The sequence below is a fragment of the Gallinula chloropus genome (genome assembly GCF_964237585.1).
Source record: "Gallinula chloropus genome assembly, chromosome: 3".
Taxonomy (NCBI): Eukaryota; Metazoa; Chordata; class Aves; order Gruiformes; family Rallidae; genus Gallinula; species Gallinula chloropus.
In genome coordinates, this window is record NC_140087.1 from 96,161,863 (window position 1) to 96,189,023 (window position 27,161).

At 38.5% G+C, this 27,161-nt stretch overlaps 1 protein-coding gene across 1 annotated transcript in view; it reads right to left on the reverse strand.

Moving 5' to 3' along the window:
- Window positions 1-493: 493 nt before the first annotated feature.
- Window positions 494-27,161, reverse strand: part of PRIM2 (DNA primase subunit 2) — a gene marked incomplete at its 5' end in the record, with an annotated part of 101,228 nt that continues 74,560 nt past the window's right edge. The window contains 4 exons of the mRNA XM_084261160.1: window positions 494-725; window positions 4,029-4,097; window positions 16,147-16,229; window positions 17,038-17,164. Of these exons, the coding sequence (XP_084117286.1) occupies window positions 498-725; window positions 4,029-4,097; window positions 16,147-16,229; window positions 17,038-17,164 (507 nt within the window). The 3' untranslated portion in view covers window positions 494-497. The remainder of the gene's footprint in view (window positions 726-4,028; window positions 4,098-16,146; window positions 16,230-17,037; window positions 17,165-27,161) is intronic.

The following is a 27,161-nucleotide window of genomic DNA, read 5'->3' on the forward strand; positions in this document are numbered from 1 at the left end:
ACAATTTAGGAAGCTGATTTCCCTCAGCTCTTCATGTAGAAGAGACAGACAATTTTGATTGCAAGAACTCCTACTTAATTACCATCCAAATGCACCTAAGAAGAAAATCCCACACACTTTCCCTCAGCAATGTATTTATTAAGAAGAAACATACAAAAGTGACCACAAAATGGGATAAAAATATTGAAACATTTTGGACAAAACCAAGAGCTAAGATAGGCAAAATTACCCAATAATTTGGAAAGGAACTTTCATTTCCCATCCTTCAAAATGCCATATAAAACTGTACCCTAAAGCAGTAAGAGTAAGTGCTGGATGCAATTACAGCTTCAGTATGTCTTTTCTTCAGCCTATTCAAAGCACTAGATGCCTGTGTTCTCCAGGTCGTGAAGTGCATATTCCCTAGTGTAAGGGCAAATCCAGCTAGAGAAGGGAAAGAATCAAAGAAAGAGAAAAAACCCAAACCAAGCCAAACAAAAGACCAAACAACACGATGCTTAGTCCTCGGTGAAGTACGCCTCCAGTCCCTCCAGTTCTGCATCAGCTGTTGTACTTGAAGAGGTGGGAGTCGAATGTGAATTCATGCTTTCCTGACTAGCACCTTTTTGTTGAGAGTTTCCTGAATTACTCAGTTCCTTCTTCATTTCTCTCCCACCACTTAAAAGCCTTTGACTCTCTGTAAAATACTGATTGGGATGATTCAAAGAAAATCCAATGTCATCAACCTGCACATAAAAGGAAAGGGACACTGAGTTACACTTATTTCAAAAAGTCATCCTTTTCACATTCAAGAACAAATTAATTAGCAACCTAACAAGTTCTGATTTTGTTGAAGAAAAAGGCATCAATTTGTAAGCACTATCCCAGCAAATATTAGCATGACACAGATTTGCTTTCATCACAAAATTTCTTCCTTCACGTTGGAAACAAAATGACTGCTTTGACATATTCCAACAGTATTTCACGCTGTCTTTGCTGCAGTAAAGAAAAATAACACCCTAAAACATATAAAACAACAGAAGTAAAATGTCATAAAGACAGCCTGCACCTGTTACCTGCCTGCTAGTTCATCTGAATATCAGGAACATTTTCAAGAGAAATACTGTTACATTAGAAAACTTCCCAAACTTGGGATTAAAAAACCCAAGGAAGACTAAGAGTCATAAACTCCTAATTTTCTGCTCCCACTATCTTCTCTTTTTCCTGGAAGGATGGGGGGAAATTCAAGCATTACAAGCAACTTTGCACACACATGGCATCTGATGAGGACACACACCATGGCTGATTTAATATGCCAACCCCCATCAGTTTGACTTTCAACCACTTGTGAAAAAAAGCAGAGAATCAATGTGCATTTTAAACAGAGCCCTGATTCACTGCATTCCCACCACCTAGCTTAGCTCCATCAGAAAATGGCAACACGTGTAACAAACTAATTCAGACATGAAAAAGACATTAGCAACTCTAGTAAGTGACCTTCCTTGAAAAATCTCTAAGTGACAAGCCTAACACACTAATTTTGCACTCAAAAGACAAAGTAAAAGAAAGAAACCTGAAGCCACCACTGAATTTCACTTCAGTCTTATCTGGATGAGATGCCTAGTTTTCAATAAAGTTCTCTGAATGAAAATATTCTGCCCTGGCTGGAAATGCACAAGGACTTTGACCACAAAAATGGAGGTGAAGCATACTCAACTTTCCTGGTTTTTTTTATGTCATGTTAGTTTTTCTAAGTTTTACAATGCTTTTAAGCAATACAGACAAAACACATCAATTTTTAAATCTGCATCATTAATTTAGCAGTAAGTTACCTGAAGCTTAATACCAGAAATAAGACACACTAGATTTCTCTAACAGCTTTATCCATTCACACCTGTAAATCCAGGTGGAATTCACTATGCCCAAAGAAAAATGTATTTTCTGTGCAGTCAAAAATTTAGGCTTATGTAGTGATCCAAGTGAAAAGGCCTGTCACTTTGAACAGAACTGTGTACTCCATCTAATAGTGATACTAACACAGGACTATTTTTTGATTCAACATATCACAGAATCACAGAATGTTAAGGGTTGAAAGGGACTGCAAAAGATCACCTAGACTACCCTGCCAGAGCAGGGTCATCTACACTAAATCACACAGGAACACATCCAGGTGAGTTCTGAATGTCTCCAGAGAAGGAGACTCCATGACCTCCCCTGGGCAGCCTGTCCCAGGGCTCTGTCACCCTCACTGTGAAAAAGTTTTTCCTTATGCTCACACAGAACCTCTTCTGCTCCAGCTTGCGCTCACTGCACTTGTCCTATCATTGTCCATCACTGAGAAGAACCTGGCTCCATCCTCCTGACACTCACGTTTCACATACTTACAAACATTAATGAGGTCACCCCTCAGTCTCCTCTTCTCCAGGCTAAAGAGGCCCAGCTCCCTCAGCCTGTCCTCTTAAGGAAAGGGTTCCACTCCCTTAATCACCTTGGTGGCCCCACGCTGGACTCTTTCAAGGAGTTCTATGTCCTTCCTGAGGGGCCCAGAACTGGACACAATATTCCATGTGTGGTCTCACCAGGGCAGAGCAGAGTGTCGGGAAGGACCTCTCTCAGCCTACTAACCATAGCCCTTCTAATACACCCCAGGATGCCATAGGCCTTCTTAGCCATAAGGGAACATTGTTGGCTCATGGTCACCCTGCTGTCCACCAGTAACACCAGGTCCCTTTCCCCTGTGCTGCCCTCCAACACTTCCATCCCCAACCTATACTGGAGTTGCTCTTAGTAGCCTTCTGCTTTCTCTCACTGAAGTTACAGACATGAACAGCAAAACAGAAAGATGACCCTTAGTGGAAGCAGCAAAGAAAGGTGTTTATATTACCACAAGATTTAAAAAAAATAATAATGCTTGTCTGGAATTTGCCACAGACAAACAGAAAGACAGCTTTCTCAAAATGCAACAGATCTGCAGCACTATCCTGATTTATCCTTTGATCTTGGGGTCTATGCTCATCTTGGAAAAAAATATTTCTACTGACTTAGTCTTATATGCGGCAAACATTATCTAATTTTCAAGTCACATGTGATTTTGAATTTCCTTCCAGAACATTAGACAAGTTTTATCATTTTCTAAGACTGTAAGACAAAGTGCTCCTCTGCAATTAGAGCTGCCAAAATAGCACTGGATATGGGTTCTGAATATACCTTTGCTAAATGTTCACGTGTACAACTGTTGGAATTCTGGGGATGTGAAAACCAGGGAGAAAAAAAAAGTCAACATTAAATGTCACCGGGTGGGTCATCTCATCCTCATCTGTATCTTAAATAAGGCTGTTCAGCAGGGTGCTGTTTGAAGGGGAGGTGTCCATCTTTTGAGTTGTGGAGAGAACAAAGATATAAGAAGGGCTGCGCTCCATCGCTTTTTCTTGATGACAAGGGATCCTAAACCAGTGTAAAAGCTGGTTGCTTGAATCAAGAAATCACACAGAGATTGACTGTGGCTATTCACTATCTTACAATGTGGTAAAGGACCTTACTTAAATATTTTACATTGCCTATGGCTAAGCAAAGGGGAAAGCTCTGAAAATGTTCATCTTGATTTAAAAACTAATCACACACAACTAAAGTGAAAAAAACCTCAAGTACAAATTAACAGTATTAACTATGTAGGTACTAGGAGATTAGGGTTTTGACCATACTTTTTAGATATTTAGGTATACATGAAACACGTTAAAAAACACTCTTTGGTTTAAAAACAGGCTACTGAAAAAGTTGAACAACTTGAAATAGACAAAATTCAACAACAGTGATGTTTTCAGGAAGAAACCATAACCTTTTGCTACAACTCGTAACATTCAGGGTATTAACAACTTCAGTATATAAATGCAGAAAATAACAAACAAGTATTAGAAATTACTGAAATGAAAACGAACAAGGCAAGACAGCTAATGCTGGATGTGAAAACTGCAAATAATCTCTGGACTTTGTACATGATTTCCTAAGCCTTCCTCGAGATAAAGACGGCGATTATAGTAGCGGCTACTTACATCATGCGTCAGCTCAAAGTACTTCTGACAGGCCAGCTGGTAATGCATGCCCTTCACCAACTCCAGGATCTACACAGAGGGAGAAAAACACAAAGGATTCAGAAGCAGCATTAAGTACATCTTGTTTATACTTACCATGACAAGGTATTTCACAACAGTCTTGTATAATACCTCATGGAACTTTGCAGCACAAGACATCTTTCACATCTGTGTATCCTACTAATAACTGACAATGTTTAGACATCTCTTTAAAAACACCTTGGCTACATTAAAACCAAGATAAAACCACAGGAAGATCCGCCTAGTCCTTAAAACATCATTTCAATACTCCTACCTTCAAGAACAAGTTGAACCTCTATTTTGGTAATATAATTGTGACAGTTATTGTCAAACTATCACATTGCAACATCTCTTCCATAATTGCAGTCATAAATCTAGTAATTCAAGTGGTTGAAGCATGAGGCAATCAAGGACACGATTTGTATTTTTATTTTCCACATTACCAGTTCATGCAGATGCAGAATAAAATACTACCGCCTTCCCATCAAGGAAATTTAATGCAAATCCTTCAGACAAGTATCTGTGAGAGGGGAATGCTTTTACCTTCAATCAGATTTGTCCTTTTTGAAATGAAGTTATTTCTAGTCAAGCTCAGCAGAGTATGTGAGTGAATAGCCTGCTTCAAACACCTATTAGGAACATCATGCCATCTTTTGTAAATACAATTTGCTTCCCAATTCTACTTCAGGTAATCTCTTCTGTGCTGCATAAAGCCCCATTCTTATCACCAGAATGCAACGCCGGTAGAAATTTTTTAAAAATTTCATCACCTCCTCCCTCCTTTACATAATCAAAATGTATGCTCTCTCTGCTTATCAAACAGAGGAAATTGCTGGAATTAAGAGATAGCCTCGGTGGAAGGAAAAATAGTTTTCAAGAAATGCTAATTTCAAGCCCCTTTCCCAAGGTTGACCTTTGTGTCAAACACAGGAATACACTCCAGCTTAAGTCCTTGCTGAACTCATTATTGGATGCCGCCTTGTATTTATTGACAGATGTATAAATAAATTACATTTGCTGAATGGATAAAACCAGCAACACACTGCCAGGGAAGTACTTAGCCACATTGTTTCTCTGTAATAGTCCAGCTGATTGCATTCCTATCCCTCTTGCCACCTCCTGTTAAATCTTCTGTAAAAGATCAAGGCCATGGCCAACTAGGCAATGAAGTCTGAAAACTGGCACTGTGTACATCTTTTTTTTTTAATGTCTTCCTTCCTCTGAAAATGACTGAAAAAGTTATTGTCACATTAAGTAGTTAAGGATCGAAACAAACTTATCTATTCCAAACACTTCAATTACATATTACTTTATGTTTTCCAGATTGCTCCTTACAATAGAAATCTATGCCATGCAAAAGGGTTGTCTCTAAGCAAATGCTCACCATGTCGTATGTATATATCTTTTCAAAAAGGACTTTTCACATAGTTTGGACCAACTGTCAGGGGCCCCAGATGTCTCTTGTTTAGTTAAAAGAAACATTCCTAATGGCCTGGGGCATTCAGACATTTCTAACCTGAATTAAGTCAAGTCACCTAATCTAGTTCATAAATACTTAGGTTTTCTCAAAGCTATTCTTTATTGAATCAAGATCACATCTGATATAAAATATATAAATAAAAAAGTTCTCTAAACTCAGGTGTAAATATATTTTAAGTCTGTCATGGTTTAACCCCAGCCAGCATGCGAGTACCACGCAGCCACTTGCACATCCCCCCACACCCATGGCAGGGAAGAAGATTTTTTTTTTTAAAAAAAGACAAAGGTAAACCTCATGGGTTGGGATAAGGACAGCTTCCTGGGACAGAAAATGACACGAAAAATAACACAAACAGGACTCTATAGCAAAACACACAGAACTGGTGATGCACAATGCAGTTTCTCACTGAACCACACAACTCAGGCTGTACAGCTCAGAGTTTTCCCAAAGCTGGAGCATCCCCAAAACGTGCATTCTGGAGCTGTGCCCACCTCTCCCACCTGCCCCTCTTTAGGCTGAGCATGACATCACTGGTATGGAATAGCCCCTGTGGGCAGTTCAGGTTATCTGCCCTAGCTGTGTCCTCTCCCAGCTTCCTGGATGCCCTCCGCCTTCTCAAGTAAGAAAGCATGAGAAGCTGAAAAGTCCCTGACTGCTTGGCAACAACTGAAAACATCCATGTGTTATCAGCACTGCTCTCATCCTAACTCCCAAATACAGCACTCCACCAGCTGCTAGAAAGAAAATTAACTCCATCCCTGCTGAAACCAGGACAAGTCTCAGAACCTCAAGCAAGCAAACAAAAACTTAAGTATGGACAAAAATAGGGAACAAGTTGCTTAGTGAAGAAACAAAAAAAAAGTTAAAAATTGCAATAGAATGGAGTCCAGCTAGAAAGGAGTCCTCTGTGTGAAAGAAACTAACAATCCTCCATTTAAATAAAACAGAATCATAACTCGTAATAAATATTATCTTTCCTACTGCGTTTGTGACCAAAAGAAAAGCACATTTGCAGCTGTTTTTCACTGGTGTTATCCAGAAACAGACCTCTCAAAACTACCTTAATTCGGGAATCTTTTGCCTCCACATATATTAAGACATTTTATTTATACTAAACAGCTTTATTTTGCAAGTAAAGGTACATTCTTAAGGACTCTTTGTTAGTTCTTATGTGGCTTTTCTTTTGCTGCCATCTGCAACTTGTTTTCCTGATGTTGCTTTACTGACTACTAATGAGGTTAAGATGGTATTTGGCAGCTGCGTGCAGCCACCTGCTTTATAGCTCCTTGGCACTCCAAGCTAAGATGTTGCATAGCAGGATAGTTTGGGCTCTGTAATTATCCATTGTTATTTTCACTTACTCGAAGTCAGTTTGTTTTATTAGAAAACTGCAGAATTAACTTAATCTGTCCAAAATGAAAATCTTTCTACCTCAGGTTCCGGTAAGTATGACTCATTTCTAACTTCCTTTTTATTTCGAAGGTGACCAAGGATACAATCGGTTCCAACTGCTGGAACACACCCAAAGACATTCCAGGTTTCATCTGCTCCTGGACAGTCTGTGACTACCTCAGCACTAAGCCCAGCCCCAGGACTCCCCAGCACCCTTCGCTAAGTCAGTACATCCATCACTCCTTTTTGCTGCTTTCAGATATTTCTCCTGTATTTTGAACCAATTTTGAAGGGTTTTGTTACTGCTTTGCCAGTGCTTCTGTTCCGTTTACATTCATTGACTTGTCTTTTGTAGTAAAAAGCACCTGGTCACACCATGTCCAGCATGGCACGTGGCAGTATTCTGGGCACCAAACCAGATCAGTTTCTCCCCCTGCAATTTGCCTCATAACTGTCAAACACCACAACCTACTTGTATTTTAACACACTTTATATAAGTTTAAAAGAAAGAATCAATCATGATCCAGAGGAAGGTATTTTATTAATGTCTCTTAAAAATATCTATTTTTTGTTACTTTTTAAATGTGTAGCCTGAAATTCTTATTCAGTGTTAGTAAGGAAATCATTACATAATTAACAAAACAGTAAGGGATTGCCTGAAAAGAATATGTCACTATGTGACTGTATCTGCTGCAGCGACTCCTGGGCAGCTTATTAAGACAGGTATTAATTTAAACTGAGTTAATCATTTTAAAGGAAACCACTGTAATGCTAGTTGGCTGCGTTTGCTCGGTTGTGGGCTGTTTTTCAAAGCTTTATACAGTCATTGGTGCAAACAAAGGCAAGAAGGGTTAAAGTACTTGATTTCACAAAATTTAATAGTAGCACTATGAAAATGTACATTCTATGATTACAAAAATCTTTTGGCTATCTTTCAGTGACACACTTTCAGTTAACTGACAAATCCTGCATGAATTTACAGCCATCTATTTTAAAAGACAGTGATGTCAGGTTTTAGATATGATAGATAACCCATATTCCTCTGTTGCAAGGAGATGCTGAGTCAAAGCCTGGACTGTTATCAAGTATGAAAGCAAGCATCTGAAATACTTCCAAAGAAAAAGTAACAAAAAACTTACGTATTTGCTTCATGAACACTGTAAGTTTGCAACATACCAGTTTCAAGAACAGTGATTTGAAACATTTTTATTTCGTATCTTCTTTTTCTTCGGTTTCTCACCCTGAACTGTGCATGTAATTAAAATTTTTTGTGTGCTGCTTTTTTCCTTCTTTCTCTTCTACATAAAAATTTCATTAGTACTTTAATGCACTATAGCTTGAAGCTGAAGTCCGAATACATAGCCCTTGATTCTGTCCACCCATTCCAACCATCTGAAAACGAACTTCATACCTTCCCCAGGTAAACCTGCAGTTGGATAATATTTTTTAATCTATTTTAACCATGTAGTCATAGGGCCAGAATAAGGAAAAGAATGGATAGTCAACAGGCAGGGATGAACAGTGAGCAGAAGTGCTTTCCACACCAGCAGGGCCCATTTAAGTTAATTAATTGCTCCTGGAACTGAAGCCGAAGATTTGATTAATGAATTTAAATACATCTAAATTGAACACACTGAATTAATGCCATTCCTCTCTAACAACAGGAAGAAATACATATTTTAACACACCTTTTACTGGGCTCTGGAACAGAACATCCAGAGAGGCTGTGGAGTTTCCACCCTTGGAGATACTCAAACCCCCTTCTGGAAACAGTGCTGGGTAACGTGCTTTACATGACCCTTCAACTTTTCAGCAATAAAATAGAGATTGGGGAAAATTTAGTAGTCTGAAATGCTGTAACTCAAATGTCATGTTAAGACATGAAGCCACCTCATATTAATGCTCTACAGTATTCTACCCATAAGGATTTGGTAGTGAGAGGAGGCTACAGGAGTGGCTTCTGTGAGAAGCTGCTAGAAGCTTCCCCTATGTCTGACAATGCCAGACAGCTCCTAGATGGACCTGCCACTGTCAAGGCCACATCCATAAAGAACAGTGGTAGTACCTCTGGGATAACACAGTTAAGGGGAGGGGACAGGGGGACCAAGCAACCTAGGGCAGCTTTTGCAGCCAGAGGGGAGTGGGGTGATGTGAGAAACAACTTCACAGACACTGAGGTCAGTGAAGGAGGAGAGGAAGGAGGTGCTCCAGGCACCGGAGCAGATACATCCCTGCAGCCCATGGAGGACCCCACACCAGAGCAGTCTGAGGTACCTGAAGGAGGCTGTGACCCTGTGAGAACCCCAGTAGCAAGACCTGTGGACCCAAGGAGAAAGAAGCCCATGTTAGAAGCAGGTTTGCTGGGCAGACCTGTGACCCCATGGGAAACCCACCCTGAAGCAGTATGGTCCTGAAGATCTGCACCCTGTGGAAAGGGCCCACTTTGGAGCAGTTCATGAAGAACAGAAGCCCCTGTGGGAAGGACTCATGTTGGAGAAGTTCATGAAGGACTGTCTCCTGTGGGAAGGACCCCACATTGGAGCAGGGGAAGTGCATGAGAAGTCCTCCCCTGAGGAGGAAGCAGCAGCAGAAATATCATGGGAGGAACCAACCACAGTTCCCATTCTCTGTCTCCTCCAGTGCTGCTTGCGGAGAGGAGGTAAGGGAAAATATTTTTTAGAGCCAGCAATAATCTAAAATTTCTAATATTAGATCATCAGAAGGCAGAATGTTGGGGTTTTTTCCCCACTGTGGTAGGCTGGGTTTTTTCATTCATTAAAACATACTGCCATCTCAAAGGCCTAGGCACAGACTGGCTTATTTCCATTTCTGTGAAGACAATGTAATCCCCCAAAACACTGTTTGTCAGAGAACACTAGCCTAAATTCAATGACTCAATCAAAATCTTTAATTTAATCCAATTATGGGAAAAGGCAGCTTTTTAAGTCAAGAGAACAATTCTACTAGAAAGAACATTTTTTCTTCTGAAGTTATCTACTGCTCATTTACATAAGCATTTTTCCCTAAAGAGAAAACAGTAATTGGACTATAACCAAAAAGAATTTGTGTAGATTCTGTTTCTTCTGACTACAGAATCAGAAATTTTTGCTACCATTTGCTTTGACCATGGTGATAGCAGTGATTTGGGAACAAGGCAATTTCTCCAAGAAAGCTTTCAGAAACAAGTAATAGATTTTTCTATTTTGAAATAACTTGAATTCAAAGCTGATCATTTATATTTTTGTACTTGAGATATGTAAGCAACACATTGTAGTGTACTTAGTACAGCACTACAATGGATGTATTTATAGAAAGCTGAGAACAGCAATGGAGCTCTAACCGTTTTGGGTAAGATCACAATCATATGTGCTGGACATTAGCCCACATTCTGGTTCATGTAATAGCCATGAGGAACAAGCTTCATGAACAAAGAGGCTTGTTCCTGGCTTGAAGGGAAGACATGCTAGTACTCTCAAACAGAAGACTAAAAACCCAGTGGGGAACCATTTCATGACTCTGTAGCTAAATCCAAAATAAATGTTCAGAAAACTATGCATCATTCACATAAAAATAGACAGGTCTGATGAATGAAACATTTTGAGCAGAGAAGGCAAGTTCTTGAGAAACTAAAGAAAAACAGTGAGAAGACTAGAACCAGAACTCAAGTTCAGATGACAAACACAGCAAATGAAATCCATCAAAACCAGTGGGTCGCTACTTGCAAGTTTTTCCTGAAGCAATTGCCAGTCAAATTGAGATCAGCTAAGATAGCTGTGAAAGTTACTGGAGAACTAGCAAAAAACCCTAACTTCAGTGGCTCCTGATGTGCTACAAATCCAAATTTTCTGATGGTCTAAAACTCTGTGAACTCACTTCATGGAAGATAAACCACCGCCACTCAGGAGTCTGTATCCCTTTAACGAACACAATATATTCAGGAATAAGCCATGTTTTTTGTGTGACAGGCAGCACAAAGAGAAACACATAAAACATCAAAAGATCACTGTCCTATGACAAGCCCCAGGCCTCTCAATAACCCAAACCCAAAAAGGTCCTCAAGGTTATTTTGTCAGCAGTAACCTTGATGAATATTTAAACATGTTCTGAAAAAATGGCAAGGAAATACCTTCAAACAGTAACAGCTCTGATCCAGATCACTACTGCCTATGAGCTGGGAATAATAAGGGTTCAACAGACAGCTATGAAAAATAAAGAGTCCCCCAAAGAAGAAACACAATCCTCAGGCACTGCTGACATGTGCTAAGTCTTCATCAAACTCAGACTTGAATATCTGCATTCACCTTTGCACAAATTAAAGTTAAGACACCAGCACTGTTTCATTCTGGGTACAAAGCAACCACCAATACAAAATCCCTCATGCATAGACTGAGCTGCAATGGCTTCTCCATGTCCCTCTGCCCAGGACAGCTGGCAATATCCTGACTTCTGGAGGGCCTGAGGGGTTTTCAGTCAACCTTCATTTCAGAAGAGAATTTCATCTCAGTAGGGAAAAGAAATCATTGAGCTTTCAATCCCCCAAAGTGAACTTCTTAGCTTACGAGAGAAACATCGATTGCAGCTCACCTGAAGAAAGAAGCCTAATGTATTCCTCTCACAAATAGCATTTACCCAAAAGAGTGCCTTGTGGTATCAAGTTCAACAAAAATTTATGGGACTGTAAAGAAGTTTCAACAAGAGGAAAACACCTAGTGAACAGAACAGTAGGTGGGAGCTCTGAATATCTCATGACTTTACACAGAGATACTCCTTCAGACCTAGCATGATGAGGTCTTTTTAAAATCTCATTTGTCTCCATGACTGTGGCTACATAACAGATTCACACATTGTCAGATAAACGTAAGAAAAATTCTAAGGCAGAAACCATCAGCTCAAGAGATGTCCTGGGAATAGATATAGGCACATTCCTGAAAAGATGTATGCCTTATGCTTATAGCATATAAAGAATCTTTAGCCCTGAAAACATTTAGTTTATTGTGAAAAATATATTACTAAATAAGCAAAGATTAAGCTTCTAAAATTTAGACACCACTATAAGCAACAATCTACAGTTCATTTGAAATTGAGACGCTTCTAGGAGACTGGATTCTTACAGAGGAAATGCCACCGATAAACCTTTGGATAAAACACAGCAAAACCAAACTTTTATGTCTGAAGGTGAAGAACTTCTATGCAGCCAGCTGTTGGCTGACTCACTTCAGTAAACTGTATCTTCTCAAATCCAGTAAATGACTATAAATAATAGGTAAAAATCACATGAGGAGGACAGTAAACTTGACATCCACCAAGTAAAAAAGCAGTAATCCAGGCCACAAGTTATGCCCAGCAGAACGTTTCCTGACGTTAATCAGAGACACCCTCTTAAGAAATGAGCAGAAATACTGTTTTGAAGTCAAACATTAAGTAGGTCAAATAGGATTGGGATTTAGACAGCAAACTTGACCATATTCTAGAATTAGAAGATCTCCACATAGTAATGAATCCTGCAATTCCATAGTGACACCAAACTGTCCTGGATTTTTTGTGTGCAGCAGGAGGATTCTTGCTGATGAGAAGTATTAGAGGAAAAGCACAGAACAGCTTTCCCAATTAGGGAATCTGACTGCAGTCCCAGAACCTGTCCATCCCAGAAACGGAAGTACTAGCACTTCTTGTTAGATTCCAAAATGGCCAGTTCAATTTAGGAGTGCCCCATTCATAAAAGGTGATTTCTAACACACTATTCCACACTGCTTGTAATCCATAAATTATGTAAGTCTGTAGTCACATATACATGTTTTTACTACTCAGTGCATTACTTTCATGAATCTTGTACAGGGTTTTTTTTCTGATAAAGAACTTATTAGTGATCCAGTATCTCCTGTAAGCAGGGAGGGTCGACAGGATTCAGGACAGAAGGTCCAGTGTGTTACCTTTCACTGCGATTTCCAGAATGCTGCAGTTTGCACTCAACAGGGACTGCAAGTCTGGAGTTTTCATTTGAATTCCTTAAAAGAAGTCCTTAGCTAGAGAGAAGCATGCATTGCCACTGCTAACCTGGAAAGCAGAAGTCTACTGTTCATACGATCTAACACCTGTTACCACTGCAGGGAGCCTCATCATAACTTCCTCAGAATCACCCATCAAGCAATAAACTGGGAAATGGTTCAGCCAGTAACTCTTAGTTAAGTTGCTTTTGCACAAATTTCACAGAGGCCTGTAAAATATCCAAAACTGACTTTTCAAACTGTTAAGCATAACCCTGCCAGCTAGCCACAACTCATATGAGTTGGTTGTGAATCTTGGTAACATTTGGGGCTAAACAGAAGTGACGTGTTCTGGACCCTCCCATTAATGAAACACTGAACTACCAGTTAGGATCCTGACCACAGGTTTTGCAGACTGTTTAGATGAAGAATAATGGGAGCTTGGGAGCCCAGAAAGATGAGGATGAAGAACCTGGGAAGTTGAGGATCATTCTGGAGATCAGAATCCATGCAGAGATGCATGGAAATGAAAGCCAGTGAATGCCCTGGGACCACAGCCTGTAATGCCTACGACTTTAATTGCAAGTAGCTGCAAAGCAGGCACTGACATTTCTGTCCTGTCCTCCCAGACCAGCCATGATTCCCTTGCTGGGAAGGAGAGTTGAGAGCTCAATAAACACACCTCCAGAGTGGGGAGAAAGGGAGGGACTGTGTGAGACATTCCTCAAGCAGGGCTGCAGTTCTAATATCCTTGATGCTTTCAGAAGAAAAAAAAAAAAAATCACAACCCACCCCATATCCAGATCCACTACAGTCATTTGCTGTCTCACCTCTGACACTAACGTACCCATTTGTTTATTCAACCACTTCGTACACTTTCATTAAGTGGACATGAGACTTCCACTCATTGCAGACAGCTCGGATTCCAGGAAAACTGATGTAAAATGCCTGCTCCTTTTGAGTTTGCTGTCCTCTGCACGTAGCCACTTGAGTGTCCCCTGAGTCCAGAACAACACCTCTATCTCTACCATAAGCCATGAAGAGAGAACTGAAAAAGCATTTAGGTATCTACATTGATCTGGTTTTGACAACTCAGAAGGGAATTTTTCACTTTGTGACAGTCTACTTGTCTAGAACATATAGATCATGAGAAGACACTAAATGAAGTCACATTTGAAGACAGCAAAAAGAATTTTGGAACAAAGCAAGGAACAAGTGTAAGAGGCCCCGAGCCCCAGGAGAGACATACCATTTATTAAAATACATAGCTGAAAGGTCAAGCTCTGAATCATTCATTAAAAATAGGAATCCACCAGCTTGTAAGGAAGCTGTCATTTGATCTGGAGTTAACAGGAGGTCAAACAGACTCAAAGGGTATGGTCTGAGTGAATGTCAATTTTGAGGCCCAGACACTGGAAAAGCAATTCCGTCAGAGGCTTCAGAAGACTGACAAACCATCCACCCCTAATAACCATTCATGGAATAAGGAAAAACATTTCTGATACTCAACAACTACCACCACCTCCCCAAATGTTTTTGGGCCATGCAAACACAGCCACGAGGAGTGCTTGCAATAGGATCTGTATGAGAACCTGGAGACAGACATGAACCAATCATCTTCCTCCTCCTGAGTATCCCAAAGACTGTCTCTGTAAAAGATCAACTTCTGAAAACCCAGCCACAACAAACAACCTTTATTGTCAGTTTTTGGGTACAGGTGTTTCGGTTTGGGTTTCATTTGGTTTAAGACTAGGAGTGGCCACTGCAGAGCCCCGTTCTCTTCACTTAAAACTGGTACCACAAATTTCATGGACAGCAGAGTGCTCATTTCCAGGCAAAGATGATGCTGGTGAAGGAGTTTCCTTAGTCACTTTTGATAGAAAATTTAACACTCCTAGTAAATCCCAATCCTACTTTACAAAGGAAAAAAAAAAAACAACCCACAAAACCACAGAGGGAAAAAACCCCTAGAACCCAATTCACATCAAGTTAGAACAATGTTAAACAAAGATACTGCCTCACTGCGCAAATTCAATGAAGAAATAACCTTTACTAAATCCTACCCACACACAGCAAGGCAGCCAAAACAGTAAATCCTCACCAATCTTTCTAATGATTAGCAGGATAAAAATCTCAGAGCAGCATCAATTTTTGATGCATATGAAAAGGAAAAAAGCCAAAGGAAAGTATCTCTAGTGCCTGTCAGAGATGTGGAAGACAGTGAAATGTTTATTTATATGAAGAGAGGAGAAAAGAAGGAAAACCAAACCAAACAAAACAAACAAACAAACAAAAAAAAACCCCACAAACTTTCCTAGGAAAGTCAGTATTTCAGGTATTTTTCAAGAATGACTATGAGTGAATGATAGACACTTTAAAAATTTCTTTTAATTCCTATCTTAATTACTCCTTCCAAGAGACACTACTTTTAAGTGAAACTTTCACATTCTTTTCTGTTATGTTTAACACTCTGTTGATGCCTGACAAGCAATGGTGACACTCCACACAAACTCCAGACTAGAACTTCACGCAAATTTTTCCCAGGAACCTCGAGCATATTTCAGGCAGTTATTACACACATTTTTTTGCTGAACTATCTCAGTTTAACTCTTAATGCATGCATCTTCCTCCAATGAAGATGATGGTGTTCTTTTATAGCCTTAACCTCCTGTACTGTCCTTGCTATATAAGACAGAGTTTCAATTTAATGTTGCCTTTTAAAAGTGCTAAAAATCTCTGCTTAACTTGACTAGAATTTCACATCCTTTTGTTGTGTAGGGGAAGTTAGTGCAACAGATGATTGGCTTTTTAGAAATTTATTACAGACAACAATTACTTATGCCTACTGACTCGGCAGCAGTCACTGCAAAATAAAAATTAATTCTCTAAAATATTGCCAGATTCATTTAAACTTTTTTTTAAATCATAGTGCAATAAAATGTAGTAAACCAAAATTCTGCACAGTCTTGATTATAGTAATAAACCAACTTAAGATATTAAGCAATAAAAGGTGATGACAATAAGCAACACATCAGTGGGAGTACTGGAACCAGAAAGCCAGGATTCCAGTTTAAACCTTTTAGAAGATGAGATATTTCACAATACACACTGACAAACGGCATACAGCATTTCTACACAAACAGAAAGTTAAATTGAAAAGCAGTGTCTTATTAACAAAAGCACCAGGCACAATATGCCTTACCTGAGCTATTCCACTGTGAGGGATCTTGTATGACTGCAGTTTCTGCTTCAGTAGGTCAGGATCACTGTGGCGGAATGGGCACCCTGACAGTAAAAAACAAGCAAGCTAACAAACAAGGCTGTTTACCCAGGAGTTAGCACAGTAAAGCACTCAAGAGACCAGCTAAGCTGTTCCTAATTGTCTAACAGCTTATTAATAAAAAAGTTAATTGCCCATGTGTACAATTGCTTACTTTTTACTTTCTTTTTTTTTTTTTAAATAATTACTCCACTTCATGGTTATCAGGGCACTACAGACTCAAAAGTTACCTAAAATATCCCAACATAAACAGGCCACAATTCTCATTCCCTGACAGGAAAGGAGTTTTAGTAAGTTCCTTGCTAACAATAATAATGCTAGTACATTTAATAGCTGTGAAAAAAATATCCCAAACAGGAAATGACAAGTAACAAGGGCCAATTGGTCTTTAAAGCATAGTCCTTTGTAAAAATACTAATTTTAGAGTAATAAGAATGGGCTTTGTCCCAGAATAAGTTTTGAGACACAACTGAATTAACACACAACAGTTTTCCATGTTTAGTCACAGAGAGGTAGGAGATTTTAGATTACCCCAGCAAACTTCACAATTTTTGTACGATTTAATTCATATCTCAAAACACTTCTAAATGGTCACTTCTGTAAAGCATCTATATGTTTAAAGTCTCCTTGCACTGCATGACATAATGTACATAAACCCCGAAGCTATCAAATGTGATCTAAAGAAAATAATGCAAGACCACTGTGGGTCTGAAATTAGACACAAAATTTTTAAGAGACTACAGAAAGGAGTAACTTCTCTAGCCTGCTGGTTTTATATCCTCTCCTCTTTTTTTCTTTTTTAAAGGAACTCACCGTGATAATCCCCTTGACTTGGTGGATTGGACATGATAATTTTCATGCAGCTGTATGGGGTATAATCAGTCCTCTTTCCTTCCTTCCCATAGCTGTGGCGTATGCTGTAAGCATATCCTTTGTCAAACTAAATAAAAACAAAAGAATAAATTCTTACATACTGTTCAAGTGATTCTATCTGCTCTGCAAACAAAAATACCAAAATAAATCTTCCAAACACATTCAAACTGACAAAAATAAAAATTGAGTTTCTTGCTGCTAGCCCTGATTTTTACATTATATGGATCTGGATATACACATACATGTGTTACATAAAACACATGACAAGAGAAGTGCATTGATTTAAGGTCTTTTCAGTTGATGCAGTCACCGCTTAAAGATAAGACTACTTAAAGATTAAATTTTGAACCCCACAGCGTTAGCAAATGAAGAAAACACAAAAATTCATCGATTGCTTTATCATAGATATTTCTTTAGTCAGGTTCACATTCATGTTCTCCCAATGCATAATGCTTCACCTACACGTTGTTCCTGCACTGAAGTTCAATTTTCATTAGATTCTAAAATGGGATAAACTTCACTTGCACAAAAAGAGAAAGATTTTAGTAAATCTCTTTTGTCTACTGATAGACTACCAATTTCATCAACAAACTGAAATCTTCTTAAGCAATACAGACATAAACAGACATTTATCTTGGCCATTGAGTGCTATCAATGTATCATTTTAGTTAAATTCCACGTAGAACATTCAATGACATGAATTCATGTTATTTTTTGTGTGGCAACAGGTGACATAAAACTTACAGGAGAATCAGGTACTTACACACACACATACAGATTCCATTAAGATGCATTACCAGGCTGGATCACTGGGCTGAGGAACTCTGCTGAACTCTATGAAGTTCAACAAGGCTCAGTGCTTGGGCCACAACAACCCCGCGGCACCCTACAGGTGTCTTGGGGAAGAGCGGCTGGAAACCTGCCTGGCAGAAAAGGACCTGGGGCAACAAAGCTGGTGAAGGGTCTAGAAGACAAAACTTTCAGGACTGGCTGAGGGAACTGGGCTTGTTTAGCCTGAAGAAAAGGAGGCTGAGGGGAGCCCTTACCGCTCTCCACAACTGCCTGAAAGTAGATTGCAGCCAGGTGGCCATAGGTCTCTTCTCCCAAGTAACAAGCAATAGGTGAAGAGGAAATGGCCTCAAGTTGCCCCAGAGGTGATTTAGATTGGATATTAGGAAAAATTTCTTCACCACAAGGGTTATCAAATTCAGGGACAGGCTGCCCAGAGAAGTGGCTGAGTCACCATCCCTGGAGGTATTTCAAAACATACAAATCTGGTACTTAGGGACTTAGGTTTAGTGGTGGACTTGGTAGTGCTAGATTAACGGCAAGACTTGATCTTAAAGGTCTTTCCCAACTGAAATGATTCTATGACTCTCTCTCATTATTTCTGCAAGGGAAAAGCAACTTTTGAATGCTTCAAGATGTACTGCTTAGTTTGCCAGAAAATTAATGCCCCTCTTTAACAGTTTTGTATACTAAAATCTTGAGCTGTACTTTTCACATCACTTGCCTTAATGCCCACAGAAATGACTTTTAGTACCTAACTCACTATTTCATGCTGGGAAGCAGCTCGTGCAGTAAATAGAAACAGCAGCTACATAAGAACACAACACAGCTTTGGGACAGGCTGGGTATTTTCTCATCACTTTCTTATAACCCTGATTGGATCTCAGAGTTTTCACAGTGGCAGATGGCAGAGAAGAGTAACGCAACTCCATGGTGCAAGTTAACATTCACGCAGTTACATGCTTCACTAAGAGCTCTTTCATCCTTGTGATTCAACATTTCTTATCATCAAGGAAATAGGATCTTATCAGGGCCTATATCCAACAAGCCGTTTGGTCATCCTCAGTGGGAAGAAATCACAAATTCCAGCATTTCTCTTCAGAAAACACATCCTGTGAAACAGCCCTCTCTGCACATTCAGCAATGAACTCAATGATCAGACTCATTCTTTCCCAGTATCAAAACACCAAGATGTGCACAAAGAAAAAAACCCTCAGGAGCAATCTCTTTTGTCAGCAAATGCACCAAAGTATAATTAGACATGTTTGAAGTGTGTAGAAATGAGGAGGCAGAGGTAGGAACTGTCCCCTCCAATTTACTCTAACCCCCCAAATCGAAGTGGTAGGATTTTCACAGTTGCTTGACCAAAACAAAGCAAATTATGTGCTGCACACACCATGCATGTGGGTGTTCGCAGGGTCATTCTATTTGCTCATAAATTGCTTGGGTTTAAACTACTCCAGGGGAACAGTTTAAAAGACCTGTAAAACTATTACAGTATATTCTAACAGCAATTTACTATAGCATCATTATGGCAGAGCACTGAGAAATGTGAAAACTCAATTTGAGTGATTTGCAAAAAAAAAAAAAACCCACACTTTTTTTTTGGTGAAGGCCCTGTAAGAACTTTGATAGGAACTTCCTCAACCATAAAGTTGCTGCATAAACTGGTGTTTACCTTGTATTCTGCCTGTTTCCATTGAGACCAAAGAAATTCAAGAATACAGAGGCAAAAAAAATCTCTTATCATAGAACAACTGAGCATTTACATACATCTTTTTATGGTCTGTGTTAACTACCAGTGGAAACTTACCACCAAAGTTACAATAAATCAACAATGTGAAAGCAACATTATCTTACTATTGAGTATCTACATGCACTGGAACAGACATTGTTGGTAATACTCAAAAGCAAGAATTCTCTGCAACTTTTTAACAGGATGGCCCACATCTCACCTATCTCAGTTATTTTTCCTCTGTTTAGCTCTCCGAGCTTTCCAAAATCTGCATGGTATTTGTAATTTATGTATCGGGTGGATGGGCCATGGCTTTGGTGAGGGAGAAAGGGATCAAGAAATATAACTCCTTTAAGCAATGAACTGGTTCCCAATGAAGTAAAAAAGCTGAGGCAAAGAAAACCCCTTAACAACATCTCTATCAAATTCTGTCACTCTGGTGTTGGAATGTACAAATCTTGGGATTAGCCGCAGGGTGCATTTTTGTTTTAAAACACTGCAAGTCAACTGTCTGTGCTTTAACTTGATCCCTGGGGATATAGGGAATATAGAGTTTTTGAGGCCTTCTCTTTCTCCAGGCATGGCTTTAGGACGCACATGACTCCCAGCTGGAAGTGCAGTGCTGATGACAAGAGGGTAGTTTTGAGTTTTTATGTATCTGTATTTGTTGTAATGAACCACGGTGTCCAGTGTATGATACTGAATGTACTAATCCCGGGTATCCCAAAACCGGTGACGCTGAGGCTTCCTTAGACTTCTCTGCCCTTTAAGAAACAATGCTCTTGGCACTGATCGGTGGGACTAAACCAGCAGTCCAGAGCCACAATACAGTTTAGTGGGTATACATGAGTGTACTATAGAAAAGAACTTACATTTTGCTTTTAAGTGGTATATTCACATGAGTATCAGACTAATGCAGAACAATCTGTCTTGTGACTGTTAGCTTAAGACACAAATGTATTAAGACAGCCTTCGCTAAAAGACACAGGAGTTAAAAATTCAGGTATAATTAAGGTAACAAATAAGAAAGTATAAAAAAGTACAAGGGGTATAGACTAATACAGATTACAATGTTCCAGAGAATAATTTAAGGAAACGCTATTTTCAATAAATTCTGATCACATAAACGCACAGAAGATCTTTGGATATGGAATGAGGATGCACATCAAATGGACCATTTGGCAGATATATGCTTCCCTCTGAAGAAAAGCTTTCATTGAACAAAACAGGGAAGAACGGGTCATCTGTGCTTCATAATTATCAATTTGATACAATTGAATAGACTTGCAAAAGAGAACACTTACAAACAACATTCCCAAGGCATTCCAGCCACTACAGAATAAATATCATGCCATCACTGAGAGTTACTTTCCTTATATCACTTGTCATATTTGCAGATTAGCATCTGGAAACAGAAACTAGGTCCTCCATATATTTTGTTATCAATTATGATATTCAGCAAGCGTAATAGGATGGAAAATAATTTGCTGACAGGTTTTCCAATCCCTGCATGCTCAGGTCCACACTTCCACAGAACTTTAATGTTTCAGCTTAACTACTTTTACATACTCGTATAAGTTTTCTATGCATTTATTTCTTACACTACTGGGAGATTTATTTATTTGAAGTCTAACAACTAAGCAAAATGACTGCAGTAATTTTGTCTAGCTTCTTGGCTGACCACCAGATTAGTTCCAACTCTGCAAGAATCAAGGTAGTAATGGTTTAACGCCTTTTTTTAAACAGTCATTGTGTCATTTCCTGTCTAAAATTGTTGAGCCCATAAGGATAACAGATTCAAATCCATAAATTTATCACACAAACTTGCGTCTCTTCTGAAATAATTTGTTGACTTTTTCATGCATTTCCTAGGCAGTCACTCACACCGGTACTGTTGACCCTGCTTAGTTTCCAAGATACTTATGCTTTTGTTTTTTTAAGCTCCCTCTTAAAATAACCTGAACTTGAGGTTATCTTTTCCCAAGCATAGTTGTCATTTAGGAGCACAAATAAACACCTCTCCATCTGCCAATGACAAAAAGTTTCAATTTATCCTTAATTCTCAACCTGTAGCCTAATTTCTATGCTGTAAGGTACAGATCAGAGACATCAGCTAAAACTGAGTTGGAGAATTCTAATATGTTGCGCAGCTGTCATTACAGACCCATTCACATCAAACACAAAAAGTCTTCTTCACCTCTGATATCAGGTTTTCCAAACCACACACTGCAAGAAGTGCTTTGCCCTGGAGATGGAAAATGTTCCACAAGGAAAATAGGAGATTTTTGATTAGTGAAATTTCTTGAACACTACCCACAAGTGCAACCTGTATGGATGATGAACTAGTTTTTGGACTACCCTTAATGTAACTTGGCTAAATGTATAACTGTGTGCATTATTTCTCCACAGACATACATGGACCAAAGGAAAAGTATAATAAGCCTTCTGATTTAAGACACTGCATCAAAAACACATCTTAAAGCCCCCTCGTACAACAACATGATTTTTCTTAGGCACATGTTTGGTCATCCAGAAAATATTTTTGTTGGCTACTTCAAGGCACTGCCATTTATTCCCCTGTATCTAAACTACCAACACTTTTTTTTTTTTTGTCTGCTGACGTTTCACATATATTATCCAAAAAAAAATTCAGAAAATGCATTTCAAAATATATGGTCAAGAAGAAACATTTCAGTTCAGATTTGACTGTTTGGAGCAAACAATGAAGGAGTTGCTTTCAAAAGAACTGAAGCCTCTGAACAACAAACTGGCACAGGGAAGACAGAACTTTTGTAGTCTGCCATTAAAACAAAGTTTCCAGGGATATAAAAGCTGTGGAGGTCAAAGATAAATGCTGTTTTAAAAGCTACTTTTCAAAACAACAAAGAGTATGTAAAGTTGTAGCTTGCAATCCAGTGCTCACTTGTAAGAGTAGAAAAAAATATTAAGTGATATTTATTACAACACTTGATTGATTTCTACTCTCAGCAAACCAAAATGTCTTTATGATTACTGAACTATACAGCAGTCTTTGTTTAAAGATTATTTCTGCAGAACATGATCTGTTTCCCCTAGCATAATATCTGATGTTCTTGGTATATCACCTATACAGAGCATGTGTCTTGGATAAAGAAATATATCTGAAAGAATTAAATCCCTTCCATATTATACTGCACTGATCTCCTAATTCTTAACAGGTTTACAGTGCCTAATTATTTCACATACTACTCTGCTAATTATACTAGTCATTTTCTCAGATATCACTAATATTTCCAAAAATTAAAAACTTATTATACACAGTATTTTCATCTTTTTTTCTGTTAATATCACTGTTGCAATATTCAAAGAATCATTAAGTTTCCTACATATTTGCTTAACCTACTGCAAAAATTTCAGTAACACTACAAAAAAAGAAAAAAAAGGGGGAAATCTGAGAGCCATTTTAAGGCAAAAATCAGTTTGTGGGTGACTATTTCACCCATATCAGAATTCCAACAATAAATTAATACACAATCTTACTGAAAATACTGGAAGCTTCATGCTGGCCATTCAGAGCCATACTGAACACAAAGGTGTAAATTCCTTGTCATTTTATAGGAAACAACCACACAACAGAATAGTCATGTTTATGATATGAATTCTAATCAAGAACTAAGGAAACTGGAAATTACAGTAAAGTAATTCTTTTAGATGGTAATTTAACACTGAACAGATGAGAATTTCTGTTGTTTTGGGTTTATAAAGAAGAAAATATTAAATCTTACTTTAAACTAGAATTAAGCAGCCGCATTTAAATGCCAATACTTCTCAGCATAAGAGACACTGTGCCTAAGCATCTCTAAAGTATGCTGTTACTTTCCTTAAAAAAACAAATAAATCCTCAATAAATCCAATTACTGAAAACAGGGTTTATTTTCAACAAATTTCTACAGACCATTCTGTATGGTTTTAAGGAACTCTTTAAGAAAATTCTTTCTAACATCAGATAACAATCTTGAATCCTTCACTAAGTATTTGTTCCAAAACACACTAATTTAGAAAGTTTAATAAGAGATTTTAAAAAGAAGGAAAAAAATTCCATTAATCCATTTTTAAACCAAGGAATCCCCCTCAGTTAGGAAAAAAACCCACACCACACTTCTGGTACTCCATGAATTACAAGCACACTGAGGCCTTTCAGATTTTTCTGCTGATTATTTTCAACCAGTATTTCTCACATATGAATGTTCAGAAAAGTTAACCAATACAACTTGGAAGTGTTGTTACATTTCAGCAGAAGGTAAGCAGTAAATTAATGACGTTAATTTCATCAGAAGTAACAGACAGAAAATAAGACTCCCTCAAACATTCAATGGCAAAGAATAACCCAGAAAGCACTATCATTGAAAGAGATGTAAGAGTGTTCACAGATTACAGAGTAGACAGAAATTTGGCATGTGGTACAATAAGAAATAACCTACTGAAAGTGGAATAGTGGCTAATTGTGTACATCTATAGGAATAAGATTCAGCTCCAGACATCTAAATCCAGACGTCTCCCATTATTGTCAATGGAGGTCAATGCAATCAGAGGAGCCTGGGGAGCAATTCAATTTACTGTAAAGTAGGCACCTAGAGGCTCATTAAATAAATTATTCTCGAGACACTATTGACTGTATAGGCAAGATCTTTATTGATCACAATGGTAGCCTAGGGTCCCAATGTAAAAAATATGTATACCAGTGAGAAAAGAAATTCATTAAGTCTGTATCAGAGTTGGGAGAAATCCATACCTACGTGCATATCCCATTGTTTTGGGGTTTTGTGGAAAGGTGTGGGGAGGGGGAACCGGAACTTTAGCAGGGTATGACAGGACACTGGGATAGCAGAAGAGAAACTCATAAATGAGAGAAAGTACAGGGAAAAATAGTCTCAGCCATTTCAGACAGCCAAAAATCAGCAGGACTTGACCCATTTTAAAGAGGGCTCTTGGCAGCAGACCTGTGTTCAACCACCGCCCAGAAACGAATCCGAAGGAACAGTGCATGTTGATCTATTCTTGAAGAGCTCTGCGGCTGACCCAGGCTGCTAGTGTTGCCAGATTCAAAGACCTCTACAGAATACTGGAATTAATCCACGGAAGTTTGGCTCATTATACAATATTCCAGTGCTACCTGGCACATCTGCCAGAGAGTCAAAAGATCTGAGCAAGTTCACCGTAACAGTTGAAGTTCTCTGCCTATGTATTATTTCCAAAGAGCAACGAACTCCTGATGCTGGACAAGACCATTTACTCGCTGAATTGTTTGCATTTTGCAAGCTGGTTCAACTACACAGCATTCCCTCAATACAGAATGTTTTAGGCAGAGACTGGAAGGTTTTCTACACCTTTTGGACTACTTAAACCACAAAATTGTTCTTCCATTTCAAAACCATGCACCTTGCATGGGGAATTCACTTGAATAAGCTCCTCAACTTCACTGATTAGATATTATTGAATTACTTCATTAATTTATTACTGCATCCCCTTGCAAGCACCCTTGTGTTGTAGCAATGTTATTAGGAATCCTTTACAGACTGTTACTCCTCAATCACAGATCAGAATGACATCTGAAGCCAAGTTCATCATTAAATGACAGAAGGCACGCAAGAAGAAAGGAGAGTTAAAAAAAAAGGCAGGCCTTTTCAATGATTGTGAGATTGAGTGTTAAATTCCTGTTACCATCAGGTTATGACAGTCCACCAGCAGAACAGTCCTCATTCATTAGAAATCTATGGCTGACCCAATCTAGTCGGTAATGAGATACAGTAAAGTCCAAGAGATTCAATTTTACGCTAAGCCAAGTTATCAAAATGTGATACAACTATGGCAGAAAAAACACTGTCTTTTACTGGGATATGGTTAAACTTCTGGAACAAGGACAAATGTCAGAACAGAAGGATAGTAAGGTCCAAATCACATTATGTCTCAAGGTACCAGCAAATCCTCAGTATAAGAGCAGATTAAAAAAAAAAATTGGATAAATTGATTATTGGAAAAAATCAAATAATTCTTAAAATTGAGCTACAAGGAGCCTGAGTAATAAACATTTTTCCTCCAACTGATAAGTCTTCCTTAGATCTACTCTTGAAACATAGAAATTTAACTTTCTGATGCAGTTATAAAAGAGTGACAAAACAGTCATTAAAACACAAAACTGTAGAAGGAAATTTGGTTTTCTCCTTGTGTGAGTGGACTTAAGAAGGGATATAGGGAACAGAAAGATCTCAGAGCATACCATGTTATGCAGAATTCATTTTCACTGTTAAACAGCCGGGTATGTTACAATAGAAAATCAGAACCTAACATTCTTTCAAGAAGTAGTATCCTCCATAATGTTGAAATACTTAAGCTCTATGATAGCAATTTAGCTTTCCAAAATCAATATATTAAATTTCTGAAACATAAATTGTGCATAGCACAAATAATGTATAAAAGAGCAGCTGCCCTGTCTTTATTCATGAGATTCAAGAGATTTTGAAGGCATGCTGCAGAATGTTAAATCAATTCCAAAAGTAAAAATACATTATTATTTACATCGTGCCTATGTGGTATATCAGCAGAGTGCACATTTGATACAACATGCTGTTTTTCTGGATGACTGAATATGAAATATAGCCACGATTTGCTGGCTGAATATAGACAGATGCAGTTTGACAGCTATATGATGTTACAACAATTACATGGACATTATCAAAAGGGAAGGCAAAGTATACAGGATTATGGATTTTGGTTTGGAAGTCAGTTTATATGATTACAGGAAATCGAAACATTTAATAAAATAATTTTAAAATATTCTTTCAAAAAATTATATGAAGATTAGGAAACTTTTCTATGAAAACTTTTCTGCCCAAAAAGTACAGGAGCACAACTGGAAGAGACCCACTATGTCATTCAGTTTGTCCTGGAAAGTAATAAAAAGATACAGATTAATAGATTTGCATTTCAGAAACAGTTAATTCTCATCTCAGAACCTGGGGTTAATACATGTAAGCTGAAGAGCTTAAATACAGTACTGGTGGTGTGTGTGGCAATGTACAGCAGGTATTTTTCAGCAGACAGCTAGAGAGCGAGTGCTGTGTGCTTACGGAAGGATTCAGCAGAGCCTGCTAAAGTCGTATTTAGTGACACTCTGGTATTTCCCAATCGCTGAACTTTGAAGTTTGGCAACCAGATAGACAAATCCATCTATTATTTTTCTTAAAATGTCACGGACTGACAGACTTGCTGCCGCTGTGATGGCTAATAAAACAGAAACCTCTTCTGACAAGTACACAGTCTTTCTACAGCAATAATAAAGTGCAAATCTGACAAGAGGTTCAAGACTACAAAAGGAATCTTAGAAAATTAAAGGTCTGGCTTTAGCATCCATTTTTATACATGCAGCTCTAAAAAGATGCTACAGTATGGAATGAAAATGTGTCTTGCTGGGAATAAACCAAGTCATAAGAGACCAGATTCTGATCTAAATTAGCTTTAGTACAGGAAAGATACTTCCTGCTTTCATTCTTCTCAGTGCAAG